Raw genomic sequence first — 24,819 nt, forward strand, 5'->3', positions numbered from 1 at the left:
CCCATTTATGAGGGAATGACAGGGCTGTCCCCCGTGTCAGGCAGGGGGCGACGATGGGTCCCGCTTAAGGACGAGCGGTGGCTTGGCTTCCGGGCGAAGGCACGAATTGTGATCTGGTCAAGGTAGGGTGGGTCCCCACCCTGTAGAAGAGTAGGTAGAGGCGGTGCATGTGGTTTCCCCTTGAGCTATAAAAGGAGGACCTTACCCACCGAGAAAGACGACGACTCTCAGGAAGCCTGAGCTCTAGGAGAAGAGAAGCGAGAACGCTCTCCGGAGTTTAGGAACCCTTGTAACTCTCAACCTTAAATCCCACACACAGAAGTAGGGTATTACGCTCCATCGCGGCCCGAACCTGTATAATTCTCTTGCCCATACGCGACTAGCAAGACTTAGGGCGGATACGCGATCTCTAGAGGCGAGCCCTTTTCCCTAGCCGAACTCACAAAAGGGGATCTCACGATCTCCCGATAGAGAGGATTACTCCTCGACAATGTCATTTTAATATATTTGAATAATATAATGAGAAAACATATATGCTATTATATGAGAGAAAATATAATGATGCTAGCCGCGCAATCTGCACGGGCCATCATGCTAGTTTTAATAATAAGAAAATAGTACGAGAAGGTTAGTAAAAAGTACTGAATGGATAAAACTTCTCGATTTACATAGCAAATACTAGTTAAAGGGATATAAGTGAACTTATTTTAAGATAACTAGCACAATATCAATGCGTTGTAATGGATATTATAAAAGAAAAAAGGTAAAATTTACAAGTTTTTAGCACAATAAATCCATTTGGCATATAATGCCTACCTGGTGTTAAGATTTAATGACACAATACGATCAATGTATTGATAGGCATAAACTTCGAGTCAACTAAAAGAGCTTATTTAAGGGGTGTCAAACCTATGAACCCATACGTCACGAAGGGGGTAGTGCTGGCAAATTCAATGCCCCTACCATTGCTCTCTTTTAAAATGGTATAGACTTATACTATCATCATCACATTCTAGTATGATGTTGGTTTATTTTGGTGTGGTGTCGCGTGTTCTCTAAACGCACTGTGTCGTGCTTCATCCATCTTAAAATAATCTTATCTTTTACCTATTTCACACGTACCAATAAAAATCTCTAATTTATTAAATGCTAATCTCTTCGTCTCAAAGTGAACAGAAGAATATACTAGTAATACAATTATTTCTCTTCTAATCCGCTCTCAGTAGATTTACCCCGTACTTACAGCCCTCTACAATCCTCCCTAAACACAGAGTGCTATAGCACTGTGCAGTGCAGTGCCTCATTCGTCTCAAAATAATCCTATCTTTTACCTATTTCACGTACCAATAAAAATATCTAATTTATTAAATATTAATATCTCCATCTCAAAATAAACAGAAAAATATACTAGTAATACAATTACTACTTATGTTCCAATCCGCTCTCAGTCGACTTACCCCGCACTTGGCAGTCTGGCCTCTACCATCCTTGCGCCGTCGCGCGCTCGTGCCGGGGCTTGGCTGCGAGCGAATAAAAAGAAAAGAAAACGTCAAGGCCTCAGACGCCAGAGCGCTACAAAATGGCCCACGCCGCCGCGGCCACGGGCGCACTGGCACCGCTGCATCCACTGCTCCGCTGCACGAGCCGTCATCTCTGCGCCTCGGCTTCCCCTCGCGCCGGCCTCTGCCTCCACCACCACCGCCGCCGCCGCCGCAGCAGCCGGAGGACGAAACTCGCCGTGCGCGCGATGGCACCGACGTTGTCCTCGTCGTCGACGGCGGCGGCAGCTCCCCCGGGGCTGAAGGAGGGCATCGCGGGGCTCTACGACGAGTCGTCCGGCGTGTGGGAGAGCATCTGGGGCGAGCACATGCACCACGGCTTCTACGACGCCGGCGAGGCCGCCTCCATGTCCGACCACCGCCGCGCCCAGATCCGCATGATCGAGGAATCCCTCGCCTTCGCCGCCGTCCCCGGTACGTATTGCCCGCCCCACTCCGCCCCCCCGGAATCTACGCTTGCCTGGCTGCGCGGCTGAGCCCATCCAGCTTTTCTGTTTGGCTGCAAGCCGCTGGCCATAGAGAATCCCGGCCATTTTTCTGCTGCTTAACAGTTGTTTCTGCCTACCTAACCCCTGCTCGCCTCACGGCTCCAGCACGTACGGCAAAATCATGAGATATTCAGGGGGTTTTCTTTTTCTTTTTCTTTTTGGAGACGATAAACTCACCATCTTGATTGGTGTGGGTTTAATTTTGTACAGTACCACTATTTTGTTCCATTCATTCATTCACTTGGTACTCGTACTACGAAAGGTGTGGACCTGTGACAGTTTTGGCACGCACTATTCCCAACAGGGGTTTTGCAGTCCTATCTCACACGGTAGACCGTTTGAGCATTTAGGGCCCTTTTAAATCATAGAAATAAAAAAACAAAGGAATAAGAAAAGCACAGGATTCTAACAGGAATACAATTGTAAAACAGAGGATTGCAAAACACAGGAAAAATACAGGAATGACCGTTTGATTGGACCACGAGAAAAATGTAGGAATCATATGAGAGAGATAGACTCAGGAAATGTTCCAAGAGGTTAGACTTCTTGCTAACTTTCCTCCAAAATGTGCATAGGATTACCCATTCCATAGGAATTTTAAAGGATTGTATATGATTCAATCCTTTGTTTCAAAGACCTTCATATGATTTTTTTTTCCATAGGATTGAAATCCTCTAAAATTTCTACATTTTTCCTACAAATCAAAGGGGCCCTTAAGTTCGTTAGCTTTTCTGTTTGAAACATGTTTTGCACGGATTATTTAGTTGATTAACACGATAAATCAATATTTTAAGAAATAAACTTTACACATAATTTAGAGTAAGTAATCTAACAATGCAGTAGAAGTTTTTTTTTTTTTGAGAAATCGTATTTTAATAAGAGTGGAGCAAAAACCTTTGGCAAAAATTTGGAGAAAAGAAGCTCAAAAAACAAAATCCGTGGCGAACCGGCGATTGTGGTATTAGTACTGCAAAGAATACGAAAAAGACCAAAATTGTTGCCTGAATTCAGCCGTAGTTTACCCTTGGAGTACGTACATGGTTCAATTAATTTGCTCTAGCTGATAATTGTGCTTGATGCCTGCAGATGATGCGGAGAAGAAACCCAAAAGTGTAGTTGATGTTGGCTGTGGCATTGGTGGTAGCTCAAGATACTTGGCGAACAAATACGGAGCGCAATGCTACGGCATCACGTTGAGTCCGGTGCAGGCTGAAAGAGGAAATGCCCTCGCGGCAGAGCAAGGGTTATCAGACAAGGTGCGTATTACTACTGTTTATTCTGTTCTAAAAAAAATTCTACTGTTTATTCGTATCGGGATTTAATCTCGCTGTAGCTAGTCATAGTTACATTTGACAATATCAGAGGGTTTAAGCTCTGATTACTCACTGCTGGTGTGACGACAATCTGTTTAAGCAGGTCTCCTTTCAAGTTGGTGATGCATTGGAGCAGCCTTTTCCTGATGGGCAGTTTGATCTTGTCTGGTCCATGGAGAGTGGCGAGCACATGCCAGACAAACGGCAGGTAAGATACTCCTCTTTTTTATCCTTACAGAAAAAAAGAAAATGGGAAAATGTAATCCCTCCGTTTCAGGTTATAAGACTTTCTAGCATTGCCACGTTCATATAGATGTTAATGAATCTAGGCACACATATATGTTTAGATTCATTAACATATATATGAATATGGGTAATACTAGAAAGTTTTATAATATGAAACGGAAGAAATATCTTGGATCGGAGAACGTTTCAAATCTAGCCATCAGGTTACGGTGGCATGGGTTACCATGCATCGGTTGGAATCTTGGTTGAGCAATCGCATCTGTCGATTTTAATTTGCCGGGTTGCGAAAATGTAGAAAAACGAGAGGATATTAATGAAACAATTCTGCTATTTATTAAAATCAGATGTCAATCAACTCATCTTGAGAGGAGTCTGTATTGGATGTTACTGAATAGTTTTTGGATCTTTTCACTCTCTTTTTTTAGCTAAGAGTTCTTACCTGAGTCTTTTACAGTTTGTAAGCGAGCTGGCACGCGTCGCAGCTCCTGGGGCGAGAATAATCATTGTGACCTGGTGCCATAGGAACCTCGAGCCATCCGAAGAGTCCCTGAAACCTGATGAGCTGAATCTCCTGAAAAGGATATGCGATGCATATTATCTCCCAGACTGGTGCTCTCCTTCTGATTATGTCAAAATTGCCGAGTCACTGTCTCTTGAGGTAAAAAAACTTTTCATGCTCTGAACTCGTAAGTGAATTTAAGTTACAACTTGATATGGTTTGCACATCAACTTGCGTACCATGCCGATTTGCATTCTCGCAAGAGATTCTTGCATGTGTGTGACATGTGAAATGTGCCAGGATATAAGGACAGCTGATTGGTCAGAGAACGTCGCCCCATTCTGGCCTGCGGTTATAAAATCAGCATTGACATGGAAAGGTTTAACTTCTCTGCTAAGAAGTGGTATGATCTTGCCATCTTCCTTTCCTCCACTTATGATTATCGGCAAACAGATGTTGGACAAAACTGAACTAATTTGTGTTGGCTTCGTCTTAATTTGAAGGGTGGAAGACGATAAGAGGTGCAATGGTGATGCCTCTGATGATCGAAGGATACAAGAAAGGGCTCATCAAATTCACCATCATCACCTGTCGCAAGCCCGAAACAACGCAGTAGTACCCTAGTAGTGAAATTACGCTCCTGCTATCTTCTCCATCACGAATAATGCAAATTCTGACGAGTTAGCACCTACTGATGGCGATTTGTTGATTTGGGGAACAGCCAGTGCACTGTTACCACGTCATTGATTTTGTACTCGTCAGACTTAAAAAAAAAATATCCATGAATGTGCACTCCAAATACGTCAAGAAATTCTTAGATCTTCAGACCAACTCGTCAGCTAGAGGTGGCTAAAAAGCTCATTTAGCTCCCTCGGTGCAAGATTGCTTTGATTGACCTAGTTTTCTTCTTAAAACTAAAACTATTTTACTTTGGATGGAAGTTAGTTTCACTCTGTCTGGGCTCGGCTCATTAGCTCGTTAAGAAAAACAGTTTCAAATGATAAAATAACATAATAAATCAATTTCGAAGAAAAATGGAGTAGATAAAAAGCACAGCCGGGCTCAACCGAGGGCTTATTTAGATTGAAGGATTTTCATGGGAATTTTGGAGGACTCAAATCCTTGATAAAATTTCTACAAGCCCCTTTGGAACATAACAGGATCGCTATAAATCCTATGCCTCCCAATTTCATAGGAAAATAAACATGAGCTCAAACTCATGTTTTTATTTCCCTTTGAGAAATCTAATGCACTCTCTCCCTATCTCTCTCCCTTTGAGAAGTCTAATGCACTCGCTCCCTATCTCTATAGTTTCTCTCCTTTGAAATTTCTGTGTTTACTTGCTACTAATCATCCAAAGGCAACTACTCTATAGTATTCATGTATTTTAAATTTCTGTAGGATTTTATAGAGCGTGGCATCTTATTTCTATGTTTTTTTTATCACTGTGTTTTTAAAATTTTGCGCTCCAAAGGCGCACTAGCAGTGCAGCAGCGTCACTATGTCAGCTCGACGCCGAACCGCCATCCTTCTCCGATGGCGCGGCGCGCTCACCACGCCACCCGCGCCGCACGGTGAACCAAAGCTGGCACGGCACGGGCAGGCACCAGCACAGTCGGGCAACCGACGGTCTGCCGCGCGCCGCGTGGTGCTCCGGTCACGGAGACGTCGGCAATCGGCGTCCATCGATGTTGCCGTCTCACTCTCGTCGTCCTTCAGGATGACCCACTTGCCCGCTCCATAATTCACAAAAATAGCCAAGCAAAAGAACGGCTCCATCTGGTACGAAAATGACAGGGCCCTGGTTAAGAAATCAACGACGTTGCGAAGAAAGCTTGGTCTCTGACGAGAGAATGGCAGGAAACGATAAGGTAGTCAGGTAGAGCTAGAACTGTCAGTTTCACACAGGATCATTCACTTTCTCTCCAGCAGCTCAACAAAGGCTCGCCAAATCACATCAACAAGAATGCTTATTGTATAATCATCCCTCGTGTTCACCAATAAATCTGCTGCGGCTTATTGGTATTGTATGACTAAGAACAGGGTTCGTGGCTATAGCTGACATCCGTAAATTTGTAATCCATCTTGGAATTAACAAAAAGGTAGCACACAATTTGAGCCCAATCTCTGCTTAATTTGTCGGCAGGACGTCCAACTTTTATCAGTTCTTCACGGTGGTTACATGCCTAAGAAGCATCTGGATCACTTCAGGGGAGACATTTGCAGCCTGCTCCTTCAGTTGCGCAATTTTCGTGTCAGTTTCTTGCTCAAGCCGTTTTACGTTTGCACCAGAATCACCGCTACTCTGGAAAGAAACAGGAAGGTTAGCGGCAATAGCTCTTCTAATTCCACGAACTATACAAGATTGAAAGATGCATACCTCCGCAACCTTCCTCTGGAACTCAGCTTCCATCTGAGCACGGTACTCAGCTATTTCTCTCTCAGCCTCCTCTTTTGCCTGACGAATAGGAAAGGTATTCAGTTTCAAACCCAAGTCAGATCTCTAGATGTTGAATAAAAAATGAGTAGGAGTAACATGTTTGTATTGCGTGCTTAGAAGCAAAAGATAGAACATGGTTTCTGTAAACGATCATACAAGGCCATCGCATTCTACAAAAGCTGTCAAAGGGCACAATTCAGGGTAACATACCACTTTTTTTATACATTTCCATTCAGGTGTTATTTCCAAAATATATGTGATATATTCGATGTCCAACTATATGAACAAAATACCATGATAATTACATGCTAAAAAGATATCAAAGGAATCAGACAGGTACTTTACCTTAGTTAAGGTACAGAAGAATAGTAACAAGAAAGCATGTTTTTCACTCAATTTTCGAGGAACTAACAGAAAACATGAGGCCATCTCTAATTCCCACTGTTGAACATGTTTTAAATTCCAGAAAGCATGTTTTCATTCTGCTGAACATGGAATTTTCCCACTGTTGATTTGCTTAATGTTGGTACAATGGAACTTATTCAACAAACAGGATGATTCAAAATTACCCTATAAAGACATCAACAAAGAAATATACGAGCAAAATCTTGTTGTAGGTATATCGAAGCAATCATTGCACATATTTCGTACAACATAAGCAATTCCCCCCCATCAATTTCCGCGTTATTCTTAATGAATATTTGTGGAACAATTACCGCTCCTAGCAGCATTAACAATCTGTTGAGCTTCTTGCTCTGCAGCCAATAATTGCTGAATTCCACCTTGGCGTCTGTTAGCATCCATCTTCCTTCTGCTACATGGTGTGAGGAACTATTTTATTATTAGACAAAATAACACATAGTGAAAGCCGAGTGGAATATAACAAGTCCTAAATGAACAGAACACAAATGAATGTGATTGCATAACATATGCCAGAATTCGAGCATTCACAAGATACATTTTAAGAGGTATAAATAAAAAATGGAAGATGTTATCTTCTAATAAAAGCCACTGACTTTTAGTTACAATAACAGGTGCTAATTTGGCACCGGATAACAGTTACAATAACGAGGATAACAACAAAACAAAAGGACTTTCTCTCCCATACCTAATATCCCTACTTGTGCTACTTTGCATTCAGAAGCACAATAAAGAAAATAGCAGTAGTGGGCCTCCTATTGTTTTTACTGGGAGTAAGAGGGTTCTTTCCAAGCTACCGGCTTGCCTGTAATTCAGTTATGCTTGTTTACCCATGTACAGGTTTGCTGAATGAAGAGGTCACGGAATTAGTTAACCATATCAGAGGATTTTAAAAGTGTGCGTGCACAAAATAACATCTGCTCTCTATCCCAATCTACGATCACAGAATATAATCATGCGATATTATATTTCTTCTTGCACAAAATCAAACCACAGAGTGGACCAAGAGCTTTTATGATGATACGATCAGCCGAAAAGAGTCAGAATACTAAAACTAAACAAGCATACGTCTATAGCGGCGAGCAGAAGGCAATAATCCCCCAAGATTCATCCCTGATCCGGCCCACAACGATCCCATTGCCAGTTTTCACCACCTCCCCACTTCTCCACAATAGTGTTTGAGATGCGCAAGCAAATGTGAGTGGAAATAATCAGGAAAAAAAAACCTACTAGAGAGGCAAAGCCTCCAGATTCGCTTCAATCAACCGAAGATTGGATCGAGCGAGGGACCTGGTATGCGCAGGCGAGAGGGGATCATACCTGCGCGCACGACGATTCTCGAAGGGGTGTTGGGGTTGCAGGTTGCAGCCTTGCAGGAGCCAGGAGCGGATCTGTGGCTAGCGATAGAGGAGAGAAGTCTGAGAAGCCGTGAAGGCACAGATTGACAACGAAATCGGGTTATGATTGGACACATAAAATTGGGCCGTAAGCGGCAAGGCCCAACATGTTCAACCCAAACTGTAATGGAAAAAGTACACCGAAGGTCCCTCAACTTGTCATGGAGGTACAAAATCATCCTTGAACCACAAAACCGGATACAACGCGTCCCTCAACCTATAAAACCAGTGCAAATCCCTCGGCGGTTTCGAACCCGGTTTTGTCCGACGTGGCAGCTGACTCAGCGTGGGACCCACATGGGCCCCACGCGTCAGCCTCTTCTTCCCCACCCCTCCATCTCTCTTCCTCTCTCTCTCCTTCCCTCTCCACAGGCGGCAATCGGCAGGCTGGGCGCGGCAGGCCGGCGCAGCGGGCTCGGCAGGCTGGTGCGACGGGCCGCGGCCGACGGTTGGCAGGGGAGGGGCTGGGCGTGGCAGGCCGGCTGGTGGGGAGGAGGTCGGCGAAGCGAGACGGCAGAGGAGGAGGCCCACGGGTGGTAGGAGCGGCAGGTGTGCTCGAACAGGTCCTGTGCCGCCTGCGCGCGGTCGTCCCCGCGGCACATGACAGAGAGAAGGGAGTTGAGGGCGACGGCGTCCAGCTCCACGCCGTACTTCCCCATGACATTGAAGGCCTCGACGGCTTTCCTGTGGTTGCCGCTGGCGCATTAGGAGGAGAAGATGGAGGCGAAGGTGGCGACGGTGACGAGGCCGCTGCCCTCCTTGTTCATGGTGCGGACGGCGGACGGCGTCCCACATGGGCTACTCCATGCCGGCCTTGCCGAGGATGTCGACGAGGAGGTTCCAGGCGTAGCCGGTGTGATTCACCGACCGCCCCGACCAGACGAAGAAGCGGACGGCGGACTTGGGACGGGAGTAGCAGACGCGGGACCTGAGCACCTGCTCCGCGACCTCCGCTTCCGCATCCCCCGACTGGACCCGGCGAGGATCTCCAGGAACGCCTCCGCGCGCGGTGAATCCTCCTCGCCGTCCAGCCGCCCCTTCTCCGTCGCCGCGCTCATCGGCGACAAGCGAAGGGATTAGGATTTAGGAACAATGAAATTGCTTTTGGGATTGAACTGCTTCCGATTCTCTGAATCTCCCCTCAAACAGCATTGACTGGAAGGTTGTTGGTGATGAGTTTCCGCGGTGTCCGTTTGTCGGTGAGGCGGAGAGCGAGGTGAGGCGGCGCCGCCCTCACCGACGACATGGAGATTGCGTTTCCGGAGAGCGAGACGAGTGCGGGCGGTGGCCGACGAGTGGCGTTGTCCCGCTGCAGTGACAAGGACAATGGTGGCTAGAGAGAGAGAGATGGATGCGATGGATGTGGTGACGGCGACGACGACGACATGCGGATGGATGTGGCGCTCCGTGGGCTGGTGATGAGCCGAGCACGGTAGCGTGGTCGGCATCCGGTGACGCCCGAGCTCGGTGACGCCGCCGCCGCCGCCGGTGGCAGCTCCTCCCTCGCCAGCCGCCACCCGCGCCCATCTTCTCTCTGCCAATTGCCCGTGGAGAGAGGACAGAGAGAGAAAGAGGTGAAGAGGAGAGGGGAAGAAGATGCAGACATGTGGGACCCACGTGGGTCCCACGCTGAGTCAACTGCCACGGCAGATAAAATCGAAGTCAAAACCGTCGAGAGACTTAGTTTGCACTGGTTTTTGTAAGTTGAGGGACACGTTGTATCTGGTTTTGTGGTTAAGGACGATTTTGTAACTCGATGACAAGTTGAGGGACCTTCGGTGTACTTTTTCCAATTGCAATTTAGCAGGGCAATAGGCCCTCTGGAGTCTGGACGCAAACGTGCAAACTGTTGCTAGTTCCATTTGGATTTACAAAACACGGTTTCATTCTTGCATGAAAATACTACCTCCATTTTTTAATAGATGACGCCGTTGATTTTTTCTTACATGTTTGACCATTCGTTTTATTCAAAAAATTTACGTAATTATAATTTATTTTGTTATGAGTTGTTTTATCACTTATAGTATTTTAAGTGTGATTTATATCTTATACATTTGCATAAATTTTTTGAATAAGACGAATGGTCAAACACGTGAGAAAAAATCAACGGCGTCATCTATTAAAAAACGGAGGGAGTATATATTTTTCTTGAATTCTAAATGGGCCTTAAAGAAAACTGTATTTTTTTTCTCTACTGGTTGTTAGTGCCACTTGTAATCTTGTCATAGGGGTAGGACTAAATCCATCAGGATTGAATTATGGCATTCTTTTAAATACTAGTAATATGCTCGTGCTAAACGCTACGATTTTATTCTATCTGTCTTAAATAATTTTTAGAATTTCATGTTAGCAAAAAAATATTTTTACATGATCTATGCATTTGAACTTTAATTCAATTCATATCATACATAAAATATATTTTATGTAAAGTGCAGTACTATGATATTGCGTGGGCACAATAAAACTTTACAAGATGAGGCCCACATGTAAGTCATAGGAGAAAAACTAAAAAGCGTAGGGCCCACTCGTCAGCCCTATTCTCCCTCTCTGTCTTTTCCCCCAAAAACAGCAGAGCAAGCGGAGGCGGCGGCGATGGTGATGGTGATTGCAGTGGTGCGGGCTGTATGCTGTGGATGGCGATGGCGATGGCGATGGCGATGGCGGTGGTGTGGGCTGTCTACGGTGCATTATCCATTTAAGTTGTATGGATGAACCATGATAAAAAAAATAATCCAGAACAATTTTGTAAGCATATGTATCCCTTAATATAATACAGACCATAATTACAATCTCAAATGACAGCCTGGTGCAAACTGACACATCTAGTGTGAGATAGTATGTAGAAGATAATCACACGACATTCCATATAAAAGGTGATGGTGTGCTGTACAAAACAAGAGGACGATGGTGAGTAACATTCGATGAGCAATTTACTATATTCAATATTTTTTTGAATTAATTTAGATCATGCGAACCTACCTTTGCTCACTAGTCAAGAACGTCTTTATACACGATATTTCTAGTGCTCTTCCCTGTTGAATCAATTTCTTTCTTTGGCTTTGCCAAAATCCTTGTTGTTAGCCTTGACACACCCCTTGACAATGCGACATATAGCTGACCATGTGAAAACACGGGCTCTAGAAGATAGATCCCAACATTTGGGATGGTTTGTCCTTGTGATTTGTTAATGGTCATTGCGAAACTGAGACGTATTGGGAATTGCTTCCTCTTGAATTTGAAAGGTAGAGATATATCGTCGGAGCAAGACAAAGGGATTCGTGGGATGAACACCCTTTTGCTGGCATGTTGTCCACCAACAATCTCAGCATCAATTGCATTATCTTGAAAAGCTCTAACCATTAGTCTAGTACCATTACACAATCCATTATTTGGATCAAGGTTGCGAAGAAGAATCACGGGATAATTGATTTTTACTATTAGCTCGTGTGGTGGCAGACCATTTGGAGTAATAGAGTTAAGGTAGTCCAGAGGATAACTGTTGTGAGGGTCATCATCAACAGAGTCAAAGCTGTGATAAACCTTGGCCTGCCCTGGAAATCTGTTAATCATATTCGCATTCAGCTTGTCCACGTAATCATTTTTAGTGGATAGAATAGCACGTGTGCTCATATAAGATGCAGAGCTTGCATTCTTTTCATCATCAAGTGAGTGAAACACATGATTAATCAATTCGTGTACTGAATCCTCGCTATTCCCGTAAGCAATCACAATTTCATCAGGTAAGTGAACGTAATCATCTCTGATAGTGTTTTCAGTGCCATTTCCAATTCTAAGGAGATATTTCGAAAACCATGGATCAGATTGAGCCCTCATGTTACGCGACAATCTGATCTTCCTAATATTTTCCCATAAATATGATCTCTGCAATGTTGCATCAGTTATCTGGGCCCTTATCCCACGTGTAACCACGGGAAGTAACTGTCTGAAATCATCGCCAAAAACAATAACCTTTCCTCCAAATGGCAATGAACAACCCATAATGTCTTGAAGAGACCTATCAAGTGTCTCTACGGCTTGACGCTTCGTCATTGTAGCTTCATCCCAAATAATTAAGGACGCCATGTGAAGCAATTCCGCGGTGCCACTTTGCTTCATGAAGTTGCACATGCTATTGTGAGAAATCTTAATAGGGATTTTGAATCTCGAGTGCGCGGTACGTCCTCCAGGCAAAATCGACGCTGCTGTACGAGACGTCGCAGTTGCAATGGCTATTAATCCCTCGGACCACACTCTAGCAAGAAGCGCCTTGTACAGAAATGTTTTGCCAGTGCCACCTGGGCCGTCGATAAAAAATACCTGGCTCTTCTTATTAGTTACATGATCAATGATCTCATTAAATCCTGCACGCTGCTCATCATTAAGGGATGTGTATATGTCTAAATGGTCTTGGTCCACTGGCACGTTAAGTTCGTCTATAATCTCTTGTCATTACGTCGTTGCAACATTCACCTGATTAGTGAAAACAAATATATGCATCATGAAACTATTGGTGGGTGGTGCAAATGTAAACTAATAAGAAAAAGACGTGATAGTATAAGAAAAAAAATACCTATATCAATGACCTCGGGAAGACCATACTCCGTGATATCCTTCCCCATGGAATGAAGCAAATCACGTATGTCTCGTAGCACCATCTGCTCTACTGCTGCAGGGTTAGTGTTCCCTCGGCTGTAATCTTCAGACATTGCAGCCTTGTGATTGTCCCATAGTGCACGGATATCAGTGACTTCGCAAAATACCAGTATGGTTGCAAATAACCGACGCAGAGCAGATGGCATTTGGAAAGTGAATGCCTCGTTCAAACAATCGTCATGTGACTTATCCGTCTCCACAAGCCCTCTCTTCTCGCATGCCTCTCTAAAGGTAGAGTACGTTGTACCTGACACTGTCCTCAAATCTTCAAATGAGGTTGCACCTCGCACGTGGTTGAGAAGCACTCTCAAGTAGTATCTCTCCCCCTCTGCAGGGTGAGCGTACACAACCCGTCTAACTTGGCCTCTCTTTGTTTTCCTTTTTTGCCACACATTCTGTCCGGTTATCCAACGGTAGTGTTCAGGGAACTCCTTTTATAGCAGTTTCCTTGCTTCCGGGTCTACTTGATTGATTTTGAAATACTCCGTAAGAGTTGTCCTGGTAGAAGATGGAAGATTAACAACATCCTCAAGATTACCACCCTCATTATACGTGACATACTGCATGTTAGGAATATGAAGTTGGAGCTGCAGAACAGCTGGATAGATACCGAACAGTGGAAAACCAAGCATCCTATGTATAGCCTCTGGTGGTGTCACGTATCTAGCATTTCTGTACTGTTGTATCTCATTTATTTCCCCAGATGGATCAACCGAGAAAGATGCACAGTCGTGTCCTTTATACACATACTTATAGAGGTACTTCACAGATTTGATGCTTGCACAAGCCTCAACATTGATGTGACAATTATACCGCATAAGCAGTCCTGGATTATATGGGACCACCCACCTATTGTCTAACACTGCACCTCTAATCTTGACACGCCATCCATCATCTCTTCTCCTGTACAAAGGGTACGAGTCCTTCCCTTGTTGTGTTGCTTGATTGAACTATCGAGGAAAGTTGAAGCGATACTCTCCATCCACCATACAAGCACAATTCCTATTCAGTGTGCCACATGGTCCATGCAGCATATGCTTGATGACAAGACGATGTAGCTCAGGGTATTTGGCCTTGTCTGGTATCTCCGTGCAAATCACTTTATCGTACTCATCTGGGGTTGTCAATTTACTGCTTGACTTCATGATCAACAGGATGTGTTCATGTGGTAGTCCCCTTTTCTGAAACTCAGTGACGTGCGCGTAAGCCTGAACCTCCCCAAAATATTTTTTCTTCACAATAAGATCCAACACATCTCGCAGCTTAGCCCTGAAAACTCTTGCGACAAGGTCTGGTCGATCTTGAGGTTGCTGGCCGGGTTCAAGATGTTCTGTTATCTCATCCCAGTATGGGTTGCACGTCATTGTGATGAAGTAATCTGGCCTCCCAAAACATTGGACAAGAGCCATCGCATTGAGAAACCTTCGTTGCATGTCGCGATCACCTCCCGGAAAAGATCGAGGTAGCACAATCCTCTTACCAACTGCCGAACCGCTTGTCTCTCCAGAAGAAAGCACGTCAACCACGCCCTGCAATTATTAAATAACACCATGATCAAATAACTGGTATGTTGAATCACAGATGGGAGACAATATCAATAGTTGTAGAAATATGTTATACCATTTACCTGGTATAGCTCAGCCCGAATCTTTTTTTGGTTCTCAGGTTTTGAGTACCAATCGAGTCTCATATACTCGATTTTGATGTACATGTCAACGGCTCATTGTTGGAAAAGTCATCCTCCGAACAAATGATGTTTAGAAGTCCCCTTCTAACCTGCAGCCTGAAGCAATAGTACTCCCTCGCTGTGACAAACTTGTCCTTTTTCCCTTTGCCAGATTTACTACTATCGTCATTATCATCTTCATTGTCTAGATAATTGTCAACAACCTCATTCTTTGCGTCCAAACTTACATATTAATATACATAAACAATGCATAAGGACATAAAGTTTAGAAATTATTCGACAAAAGCCATGAGTAAACGTACCCGGAAGATCATTAAAAGTGCTTTCTTCGTTGGTATGTACATCACCAAAAGTTGATGCTTCACATGTTTCATCCATTTCCACATCACACGGAATCTGGTTGGGATCGTCGTACGGCATTTTTAGGTTCCACCCAGTCTCCCCATTAGGGTTAAATAAAGGATACGCCAAAGGATCATAACAACCATGGTATGCTTTGATATAACAAGGCTTATCACCTTTTGCATGTACCAAGACATGTCTATCAAAAGTTTTCATCGGATCATCCCCCTCTAACCAGATAGTGGCAACCTGCGAGGCGGTGGGTGCATTATATCTTCGTTGGTCAGGTGTTACATTCGTGTTGAGCTCAATCATGTAGTCATCTAGATTGGACATGGATCCAACTCTACTGAAGGTCTGCACATATGGGTTCTGCACCAAAATACGTAAAATGACCCGAACAAGGTTGATATCAAGGTCAGGAGACCTGCGAACCCTATGGGCCAGTGCATTAGCATCTTCTGTATCATAAAAGTAGAGCTGCATATGGCACGGCCCTTGAGAACCTGGAACCAAATTATCCAAGCGATGGTACAACGCACCGTGCACACGAAATGTATACACACCAGTTCCTGCTGCAGTGCTGACTCGTTGGTCAAGGGTCACTCCAAGGCTCGTAAATGAGAAATGGGAGTTGAAATACCGTATGTGCTTTCTGAAATACTTTGCATCATTATGCACTTGGCTGGTAAACAACCGTATTAATTCATCAGGCACCGTTGGAATCTTAACATTTATCTTTCCCTCCCTACAACAAAACCCAGGAGACTCAAATTGAAACCTTATCGCCTGACAGTGTTTGCAATCTGGCACTTTTTTTAAAACATGGTGTGTCTTTGGTAGCTTATGGTACACACGATCGTGTGGGTCATCAGTACTAATCCCAATCACACCAGTAACATCAACACGATATGACTCGTATCCATCATCCTCCAGAACTTGACTGACACCTTCAAAATCATTGTCCACACATTTTGCGTCCTCAACCCCCCTATAGATGATGCATGAGACGATATATTTTTAATAATGGACAAGATAAATTAACTGTTTAGGTGATTTTTTGAGAACTCAACATCGACGACACCATCTACAATTGCAGGCTCGAATAATGCACTATCGAATTCGACGTAGTTGGTTTGTGGAATGGCATGATGAACAATTGGTTTCTGTATAGTTTGACTTTGTGTAACTCCATCTGGTTACAACGTATATGTTTGGATTAATATTGGTTAACACTATAAATAGAGAGCAATGCACATACTTGTATCTAATGTTCTCACCTATGACTAAACCGGCTCCTGTCTGTTCAAGGTTTGAAGCTTTTCTTACATTGAATCGAGGTTTGTAGACATCATTTCTGTGTAACCAATCATTTGGATCATCTGGATCATGATTCTCCTTGTCGGCCACCTGCGCATCATTTAGAATGGTGGAACATACTGTTCCATAAAGCGATCCTTCATTAATGGTGGAGAAAGCACCTTAGATATCAAAACAATATCAGAATATTGGATTAAAGACGGAGAAATTAGCGGAAGGCATTAATCTTACCAATAGCAGGGGTGCTTGATGTAGCACTCCAGCCGTCAACATTGTTCAACTTAGCCTTCTTTCGTGCACGCCATTCACGCTGATATTTCGTCTTCTGTTCCCTCCTCTTGTCTATACTCGACATCTCATTTTCACTCTTTTTGTCTATGCTCAACATTTTAGAATGATTGACCTTTTGACTTTCAGTCACTTGCGAGTGGCAAGAGGTCGGTGTATGAATTGTTTTGTATGATGTTACTTCATCTGGAACATTGTTTGACTCTGCCTTCCTCTTTGCGCTTTTCTCGTGCCATTCACATTGCTTTCTGCTCTTCTCTCTCTTTTCTTTAGCTAACAACTGAGCATGCGTCAAATTCTGCATGACAGTGGCTGATGCTCCTCCACCATCAACAGAATTAGACTGAGCCTTCCTCTTTGCTCGCCATTCACGCAGTTTTCTATTCTTTTCATCTTTCTTCTCTTTCACTAACAATTCAGTCTGTGTCAAATTTTGCATTATAGCATCATTTGTCACACCTTCTTCACCAAATTTTGACTCGGCCTTCTGTGCGCTCCTTGCACGCCATTCACATAGCTTTATGTTCTTTTCTTCTTTCTTTTGTTTGTCTAACATATTGGTTTGTGACACTTGATTAGGTGTGGTAAACACAAAAGGATTGACACATGTCTCATACTCAGCCTTCTTTTCATGTTGATTTGTGTGCTTTCTAGCAATTTCTCTCCTTTTATGTTCATTCGTTGTAAAAGGTGTGTTTGGAGCTGTTGTAGTTTTATTGCAAAATGGAAAAAAACAAAAGATGTGGTTCATATATGTATACAAAGAGCAGTCAAAAAGTAGAAAATATTATACATGCTACAACACCTGGAGAAACATTAGTTACATCTCTGAAGGCAATACGCCCCCCATTGGCTGAAGCATTTGGATCCATACCTAGCTGATAAAATATAAACAAACCTGAGATTCATCCAATTCATAATTGTGGTTTCATACTGTATATAGAAATGTTATACATCAATTGAATGTATCACTACAAATAACAAAGCATAATATAACCTTTATACTTATAACAATACAAGCCCAACCAGATCCATTTCACTGTCAACTTTAAAGTTGGGACTCGGTTGCAAATAAAAAGAAGAAGTTATACAGTATACAAATCAGTTATCAAGTCAATGATTAGCGGTAGAGCAATACCGATACAGTATGAAAAAAAGTGGCTCACCTGAACAGGATAATCAAAATGTTAACAATCTTATTTGCAAAAGGAGTTAATCTGAATAACTTATATTTTATCATGAAAGGTAAAAACTGTGATATATTAATGTTGTAAACATAAGGACTGATGGGCCATGGGTGTAGATATACAGAAATTCTCATCGAGGATTCCCAATTTCTAGCACAATTTACATTGAATATATTGAGCATAAATGATGTTTTTACAAAAGATCGACGGCAGGGATACTTACGGGAAAGAGGAGACATATTAGGGATGGGGTAGGGGTGGGGAAGGGGTCTTGTACCTTTCAGCAGTGGTAGCTCTTGAGGCGGCAGCGGCGTCGCGTTGTCGGCTGTGGATGGCGGCACCCTCGGCCTCCACTGCCTCTGCACGGAAGCTCAAATCTTAAAGCTTGGGAGCTTTTAGAGTCCTAGATTCAGATCCATGGAAGGATTTACAACTTGGTTGCACGAGTTTCATCAGTTGTTGGCTTGAGAATTAACACATATTCAGATGGCACGTCTTTGTATTGTGTGATTAGCCAAATCCCATACTCCATAACCTCAATGGATAAGTTTGGCTTACATTGCTGATCAGATAAAGGGAAAAGAATAGCATTTGTAGAACTAAATCCCAACAGTTTACACCCGATCACTAAAAGTAGAGAAGGAAATTTTAGCTATGGATCGAATCTGTCAATTTATTTCAGTAATGTTTCTATTTGAGGTTGCTTAACAGAGTAAGAAAATGATATTCTTTTGTGAAAGAATCTATTTAATTCTCATATGAAATCCATCGCATACACACACCATGTCACATTTAAAATTATTATATCATAACACAAAATCAGGAAAGAATCTGTTAGAGGTAAAAACTCAACCTTATCGCGGGCGGCGGCAGCGGTGAGGTGCATGAGATCGTGGGCGGTGACGATTGGATGCCAAGTCCGGAGTATATGATATGGAACCCTATAAAAACATGAAAGGGTTCATTAGTAGCTTCATCCAACCAGTTCTATTTGAATTTAAAACAAACAAGTGTACTATGCACTTTGCAACTCGCCTATAGTGTTCATTGATCTAATATCTGCCAATATTGCTCTAATTTTGGAGGTGTAGAAACTGTTACCTGCATTAACTTTGAATGATTCACAAAGGAGAGCATTTTCTCACATGGCTAAAAATGATGTATAGGAACAGGTTGACTTGTATTTAATCCAAAAGGGGAGAATCAGTAAAAATAAACCATTCAGGCAAATAGACAGAACTGTCTTTTTCTTTTTCTGAAAGTGACAGAACCAAGTTGGGAAACACAATTCTACTCTGATTCGAGTCAAGCTTAATGAAAGACCTGATCATGCAGTGGTTTGTCAAGGGTTAAACAACCAAAGCTAAAAATCAGCACACAAATTTCCTTTACCAAAAGTACATATGAACGTCAAGCACCAGGTAGAGCTATCAATCATGTGCATGGCAAAATTTGGATGTCTGACGATAATAATATGCTTGGGAAAGGATCAGCATGCCCAATCATACAAATGGTCCAGCAAGTCATATAAGTTATTTTATAAGATTACAAGTTTCTATAGATTATATGATTTATTATCACGAGTAAAGCAGCACAAATTGTTCTTATGGAATTTATAAGCTGACATGTCATCCTATTTTTTAGTATTTGTCTGACAGATAGTTTCAATACATTAGAATGCATACCATCGACTCTTCACTATCCAGTCCACAAAATTCCAAAATTCTAAATATTGTTCTTTAAAAAAATGATGTTGATCAAAAAAATGGGGGAGGGAAGGGAGGGATCTGGCAGCCAGGGACGGCAAGGTCGGTGGCGACGGCGGTGGGGAGGGAGCTGGTGGAGGACGGCGTGGGCAACGGGGAGGATCGATGGCGGCGGTAGTGGGGGAGGGATCTGGTGGAAGGGCGGTGAAAGACGTGCGGGCGCGCGGAAGGGCGAAGAGACACGGATCATTATAGTGCTGGCTAGTTTAACCACATATAAGCGTGCAATGTTAGGAAATAATGTTCAATCAGTATAGTGTTGGCTAGTTGTAGTTAAATAAAAAAGTTTACATATGGAACGAATCTGCCATTTTTAGTAAAGCTTCCATTTTTCTATTTTTCAGTCCATACTTTCACCCAAATTCACTTTTATTTTCCTATTTTGAAAAAAATTACCTCATTGACATCTTTATACATACAGAACATTTCAAGAAATCTACCTCTCATCTCAGTCTTTATAAAATATATATCTCCCAATAGCAATTATGTACTGAGAACCACATAACAAGAGGCTACTTCGGTTTATTTTTAGTTTCATTAAAAATGATGGTGAGCATGGGAACCGCTATCTATCATGTGTTCAACATAAATGTACCAAGTTTCACCCTCGATGATTCAAAATGCAATAGATAATACAGTGATCCCAACCTGAAGTCGAAGTGTCTGGCTGCTGGTGGATAGCCTCTAGGAATGCGAGTTGCGGTGTGGATGTGGACGATGAACGGAGGTCGAGGCTTGACAGTCGGTGGCAATCCAGAGGAGATCGGGCGGAGAAGTCAAGGATGATGGCGGTGATGTGGTCCTCGAAGTGGAGGCGCGGAGTTGATCGGCGATGCGGGTGGCGGCGCCGGTCGACCGCGGATGAGATCGGCGAGGCCTTCGGGGGCGCAGGTTTGTGGCGGCATGGAGATCGGGAGAAGAGCAGTAGTGCAGATCGGCAGCGACTGCGGAGGAGATCAGCGAGGCAGGCGTCGCTGGATTTGGTGGCGTTGATTTTGGCGGCGGCGGCGGCGGAGAAGTGAGACCGTGAGAGCGAGGGGCGCGATCAGGGGAGGGAGAGGAGCGACGGGGGATGGGGAGGAGATCGCGATAGGGGTGGGCGCGGGTGGGCGGTTGTCCGGAGAGTGGGAGCACGGTGGGTATCGATCGTTGGATCTAACGAGGAAAGATCCTGACCGTTCCATGAAGGATGAAGTATGTAGTATGTAGGACTGTTGTTGGTGGATTATAGGGTAGACTATAGTATTACCTATTGGCAGATGTCTTTTAATACAATGATATAAAAGAGTTTATTATTTTCTTTATTTTTTTGACGTGTTTTAAAGGGCACATTCGTAGGTCCCATTTGACATAGCTCCACATCTAGATTCAAACTGAATATGAAGTTCTTAAGTTCAATTATAGTGATTTAGAATTTTATATTTCATCTAAAATAGGAACACAATTACATTCAAGTGTCGTTAATGTAATGAGTAAAGTTCATCACCGGTCCCTAAACTTGTACCGCTGTGTCATCCCGGTCCCTAAACTCGCAAATCGACCGTTCAGGTCCTCAAACTTGTTCGACTGTGTCATCCCGATCCCTAAACATGCAGATCACTCGTTTAGGTCTTCCAACTTGTTCAGTTGTGTCACCCCGGTCCCTAAACAGGACGGTCTAAAAACTTTATATCAAAAATTTCATGTGAACTCTAATGAAGACAAACTTTATATTAAAATTGTAGCCCTCGACGCGACCTACGACTTTGTAGTTGAAAAGTTTTTGAATTAAAACTGTTTAGGGTCCCAAAATATTGTTGCATGTTTATAGATTTTGAAATTTTAATTTTAAAATTACATTTTGGGACAAAAAATGACTTGCAATAAAAAAAATTCAACTACAAAGTTGTAGATCGCGTCAAGAGCTACAAGTTTGATATAAAGTTTTTCTCCATTAGAGTTCACATGAAAAAGTTATGAATTATTTTTAAATATAAAGTCTTTAGTCCGTCCTATTTGACTCAGATGATATTCAAATCTAAGTTTAGAGACCGGGGTGACACAACTTAACAAGTTGGATGACCTAAATGAGTGATCTGCAAGTTTAAGGGCCGGGATGACACACTCGAACAAGTTTGAGGACTTGAACGGTCGATTTGCGAGTTTAGGAATCGGGATGACACAACGGTACAAGTTTAGACGGTGATGGACTTTACTCTAATGTAATTGTAGATCTAGATATATGGAGTTAGTATATGCGTATTTCATGTACTAAAAAAATGAGTTCAATTATCCCTCTCTCCTGTTCCATAATGGCCGGCGTGGCGTTTTCTTGTAGTGCTCGAAGTGTACTCATATGTTTTTTTTTCCGTTGATCAATGATTGGTATTTTTAACACACAAGAACTTGCCAACAAAAAGAAAACTTGCGAGCCACATCGTTCCAAAATAGTTGTAATTAAATGACTAATCAAAGAACGTCATACCGTCGATTTCTTTTTAGCTGTTCTTGTTTGAATTCAGCTATGTACTGCGAGAAAACACACACACACACACCTTGCAACATAGTGTCCCATGTGGCAAACCTGACCGGCTCATTGGTCACGGCCACGGACTCTCCACCAAGTCATCCCGCACCTCGTCCTCGGTCAGATCTGCCGTTCCCGCCGGGCCGCGCAGCCTCGGCCTCCACGAAGCTCCTCACGTCTCCACCCTTGTACAACTAGTACAACCTGGGTCCACTCCGACGGCGGCCTCGCCCACTTTAAACCACCCCCTCCGCCTCGCTCCCCTTCCTCCCACCAGCCACCACTCGCAAAGCTCGACCTCGCTCGCCATGGCCGCCGCGCTCCTCTCGCTCCTCATCCTGGTGCCGCCCATCGGGCTCCTCGCGGCGCTAGCGTTCCTGGCGCGGCCTAGGGCGGCGCGGATCCCGCTCAAGGGCCGGCACGTGCTCATCACCGGGGGGTCCAGCGGCATCGGGCTCGCCATGGCCACGGCGGCGGCGAGGGAGGGGGCGCGGGTGTCCATCCTGGCCCGGAACGCCGCAAGGCTGGAGGAGGCGCGCGGCGCCATCCGGGCCGCCACGGGGCGGGACGTCGGGGTCCACGCCGCCGACGTGCGGGACGCCGACGCCGTGGCGCGCGCGCTCGCCGAGGCGGGCCCCGTCGACGTCCTCGTCTGCAACCACGGCGTGTTCGTCCCGCAGGAGCTGGAGAAGCAGGAGATGGAGGAGGTCAAGTGGATGGTGGACATCAACCTCATGGGCACCTTCCACCTCGTCAAGGCGGCGCTCCCCGCCATGAAGGAACGCACAAAGGAGACGCGCCTCCCGGCGTCCATCGCCATCATGTCCTCACAGGCCGGCCAGGTACACCGTACAAGCAAATTCAGGCTGTTATGCTCATGTCGCAGCCCAGGTGTTCGATGTAATGCCTCATGGTGGGGAGATGAGGTTTTGCTGACATGATTGCTCTTGCTGTAGGTTGGAGTTTATGGGTACACCGCTTACTCAGCGAGCAAATTTGCGCTTCGTGGATTGGGTGAGGCCTTGCAGCATGAGGTTATTGCGGACAACATTCATGTCTCGTTGATCTTCCCTCCTGACACAGAGACACCGGGTTTCGCTGAAGGTATGTGCTGACCATTGATGCTTTTAAGCGATTGATGAACTAGCAGTGAGCCATACATGTTAAATTGATGGATTTGCATCTCTGAATATATTGGTTGCCCTATTTAATTTTCACAGGCACACACTTTCATATTCACTGAAATTTCTCAGGCTTATGTCACTGTGATTCTGTGAATATATCGTGTACAAGCAGTTTTACTTCAGGCATTGATGAAACCGATGCCACTTCGTTGGTTGTACGTAATATACTATATTTGTCAAAATCATGATGTCACACATGCAAATAGAATTCAGGGCCAAAATACTCACTCATTCGGTTGATTGCTTGTGTGTTTGCCATTGTTACAAGTTGCATTGGACATTGTACACAGGAGAAAGTATCTTTTTTATCTAATTCTTTCCGGCACTCTAGTTCTGGAGGCACTCTTCACTCTTTCCATCAACTAAACTTTATCAGTACTACTATTTCATAGTCAAGTGCCTTACACAGTTAGTCTGTTCATTAACTGGTTGCAGAGAATAAAAGGAGGCCAGAGTTGACCAATATCATAGCAGGATCATCTGGTGGCATGAAAGCTGATGATGTTGCTAGGAAGGCTTTAGATGGCATCAAATCCGGAAAGTTTATTGTACCCTGCAATTTCGAGGGAGCAATGTTAGCTGTAGCTACTGCTGGTCTATCCCCACAGAGTTCCCCGCTAACAGCATTCCTGGAGATTATTGGTGCTGGAGTCATGCGATTTGCAGCAATTTGCTTCCAATTTAATTGGTTCATGACCATCGAGAACTGGTATGCCAAGAACAAGAAGCATGCGTGAAAGGATAAGCCGAACCTGTGTTCAAGTCCTCCATTGAGAAATTGTAGAAGTTACAATGCAACAATAAATTAACTTGTTAGTTCCAGCTGAACTGAATGTACCATGCTTTACAGATAAGTCCAGCGCTCGTTTTTCATATGTTTTCTGCTCTACTATGAGATCATATGAATAATGTAGATTTCTCTCATCTTTTCAACAACTGTTCTATCCGAAACTACCGGGGTCGTCTGAGGTTGAGTTTTTTTCTAGATGTGTGTTCTTTGCTAGTAGATTTTTTTAGATGTTTCTTTTTGTTAGATTTTGGCAGTCTATAAGCTGTGAGAGTGAGATTATACTAGAGCCATATTTTGTCGAGCCCTCGTTTTCTCTACGTGTTCTGCTCTACTTTGGTACCATATGAACAATGTTAGATTTCTCTCATCTTTTCAACAAACAGTAAGCTGTCAACAACTCGGGTTAATGATTTGTCCTATTTGAAGAGAGAATTGCTCTGGTACATCACTGTAATCGGAAACAGATCCCTTGACTTTGTGCAGTCTGCAGTTGTGCCACTGACATGTGGGCCCCACTTTTAGTATGGTTCACATGTCAGTGGCACAACTGCAAACTGCACAATGTTAGAGGAGTCTCATCCCTGTAATCCCTGTTCTAGTGTTCTGTTGAAATTACTCTCTCTGTCCCAAAATATAAGTATTTTTAGACTTTGACACAGTTTTTGAGATGCTACTTTGACTAACAATATCTATAAATGTAAAATGTTTTAAATAAAAAAGAGTTGCATTTATGA

General features: G+C 43.7%; 3 protein-coding genes across 10 annotated transcripts; 2 read left to right on the forward strand and 1 right to left on the reverse strand.

Moving 5' to 3' along the window:
- The first annotated feature begins 1,458 nt into the window (after window positions 1-1,458).
- Window positions 1,459-5,043, forward strand: LOC4330437 (probable tocopherol O-methyltransferase, chloroplastic). The gene is made up of 6 exons (NM_001416840.1): window positions 1,459-1,973; window positions 3,134-3,303; window positions 3,464-3,568; window positions 4,061-4,264; window positions 4,406-4,508; window positions 4,609-5,043. The coding sequence occupies exons 1-6, from the start codon at window positions 1,580-1,582 to the stop codon at window positions 4,719-4,721; spliced, it is 1,089 nt and encodes a 362-aa protein (NP_001403769.1). The 5' UTR covers window positions 1,459-1,579; the 3' UTR covers window positions 4,722-5,043.
- Window positions 5,044-6,003: 960 nt separating this feature from the next.
- LOC4330438 (V-type proton ATPase subunit G 1) lies at window positions 6,004-8,395 on the reverse strand. Of its 8 annotated transcripts, none has more exons than XM_066307046.1 (5): window positions 8,286-8,395; window positions 7,654-7,810; window positions 7,262-7,376; window positions 6,486-6,563; window positions 6,058-6,410 (listed from the first exon to the last, which is right to left on the reverse strand). In XM_066307046.1, exons 2-5 carry the CDS (start codon window positions 7,680-7,682, stop codon window positions 6,267-6,269), a joined length of 366 nt encoding a protein of 121 aa, XP_066163143.1. In that variant the 5' UTR covers window positions 7,683-7,810; window positions 8,286-8,395; the 3' UTR covers window positions 6,058-6,266. The 8 variants fall into 8 exon arrangements, with proteins under 8 accessions (NP_001403770.1, XP_066163143.1, XP_015623268.1 ...); XM_015767782.3 differs by lacking the exon at window positions 7,654-7,810 and adding an exon at window positions 8,034-8,126 and having other exon boundaries at window positions 7,262-7,356; XM_015767780.3 differs by lacking the exon at window positions 7,654-7,810 and adding an exon at window positions 8,034-8,126 and having other exon boundaries at window positions 7,262-7,359.
- Window positions 8,396-22,238: 13,843 nt separating this feature from the next.
- On the forward strand, window positions 22,239-24,229 carry LOC4330439 (3-dehydrosphinganine reductase TSC10A). The gene is made up of 3 exons (NM_001416842.1): window positions 22,239-22,953; window positions 23,068-23,215; window positions 23,731-24,229. Exons 1-3 carry the CDS (start codon window positions 22,420-22,422, stop codon window positions 24,030-24,032), a joined length of 984 nt encoding a protein of 327 aa, NP_001403771.1. The 5' UTR covers window positions 22,239-22,419; the 3' UTR covers window positions 24,033-24,229.
- Window positions 24,230-24,819: the final 590 nt, after the last annotated feature.

The sequence above is a fragment of the Oryza sativa genome, chromosome 2, assembly GCF_034140825.1.
Source record: "Oryza sativa Japonica Group chromosome 2, ASM3414082v1".
Classification (NCBI taxonomy): domain Eukaryota; kingdom Viridiplantae; phylum Streptophyta; class Magnoliopsida; order Poales; family Poaceae; genus Oryza; species Oryza sativa.

What these genes read in the sequence shown, in the direction of transcription:
- LOC4330438 (XM_015767780.3), bottom strand. Translation starts at nt 8,103, where the DNA reads ATGGGATCGTTGTGGGCCGGATCAGGGATGAATCTTGGGGGATTATTG. An exon ending in TGTTAATGCTGCTAGGAGCG is followed by an intron (nt 6,564 to 7,261) that starts GTAATTGTTCCA and finishes CCTATTCGTCAG; the next exon opens with GCAAAAGAGGAGGCTGAGAG. An exon ending in TCCAGAGGAAGGTTGCGGAG is followed by an intron (nt 6,411 to 6,485) that starts GTATGCATCTTT and finishes GTTTCTTTCCAG; the next exon opens with AGTAGCGGTGATTCTGGTGC.
- LOC4330439 (NM_001416842.1), top strand. Translation starts at nt 22,420, where the DNA reads ATGGCCGCCGCGCTCCTCTCGCTCCTCATCCTGGTGCCGCCCATCGGG. An exon ending in TGTCCTCACAGGCCGGCCAG is followed by an intron (nt 22,954 to 23,067) that starts GTACACCGTACA and finishes CTCTTGCTGTAG; the next exon opens with GTTGGAGTTTATGGGTACAC. An exon ending in GACACCGGGTTTCGCTGAAG is followed by an intron (nt 23,216 to 23,730) that starts GTATGTGCTGAC and finishes AACTGGTTGCAG; the next exon opens with AGAATAAAAGGAGGCCAGAG.
- LOC4330437 (NM_001416840.1), top strand. Translation starts at nt 1,580, where the DNA reads ATGGCCCACGCCGCCGCGGCCACGGGCGCACTGGCACCGCTGCATCCA. An exon ending in CGCCTTCGCCGCCGTCCCCG is followed by an intron (nt 1,974 to 3,133) that starts GTACGTATTGCC and finishes TGATGCCTGCAG; the next exon opens with ATGATGCGGAGAAGAAACCC. An exon ending in CCGAGTCACTGTCTCTTGAG is followed by an intron (nt 4,265 to 4,405) that starts GTAAAAAAACTT and finishes GAAATGTGCCAG; the next exon opens with GATATAAGGACAGCTGATTG.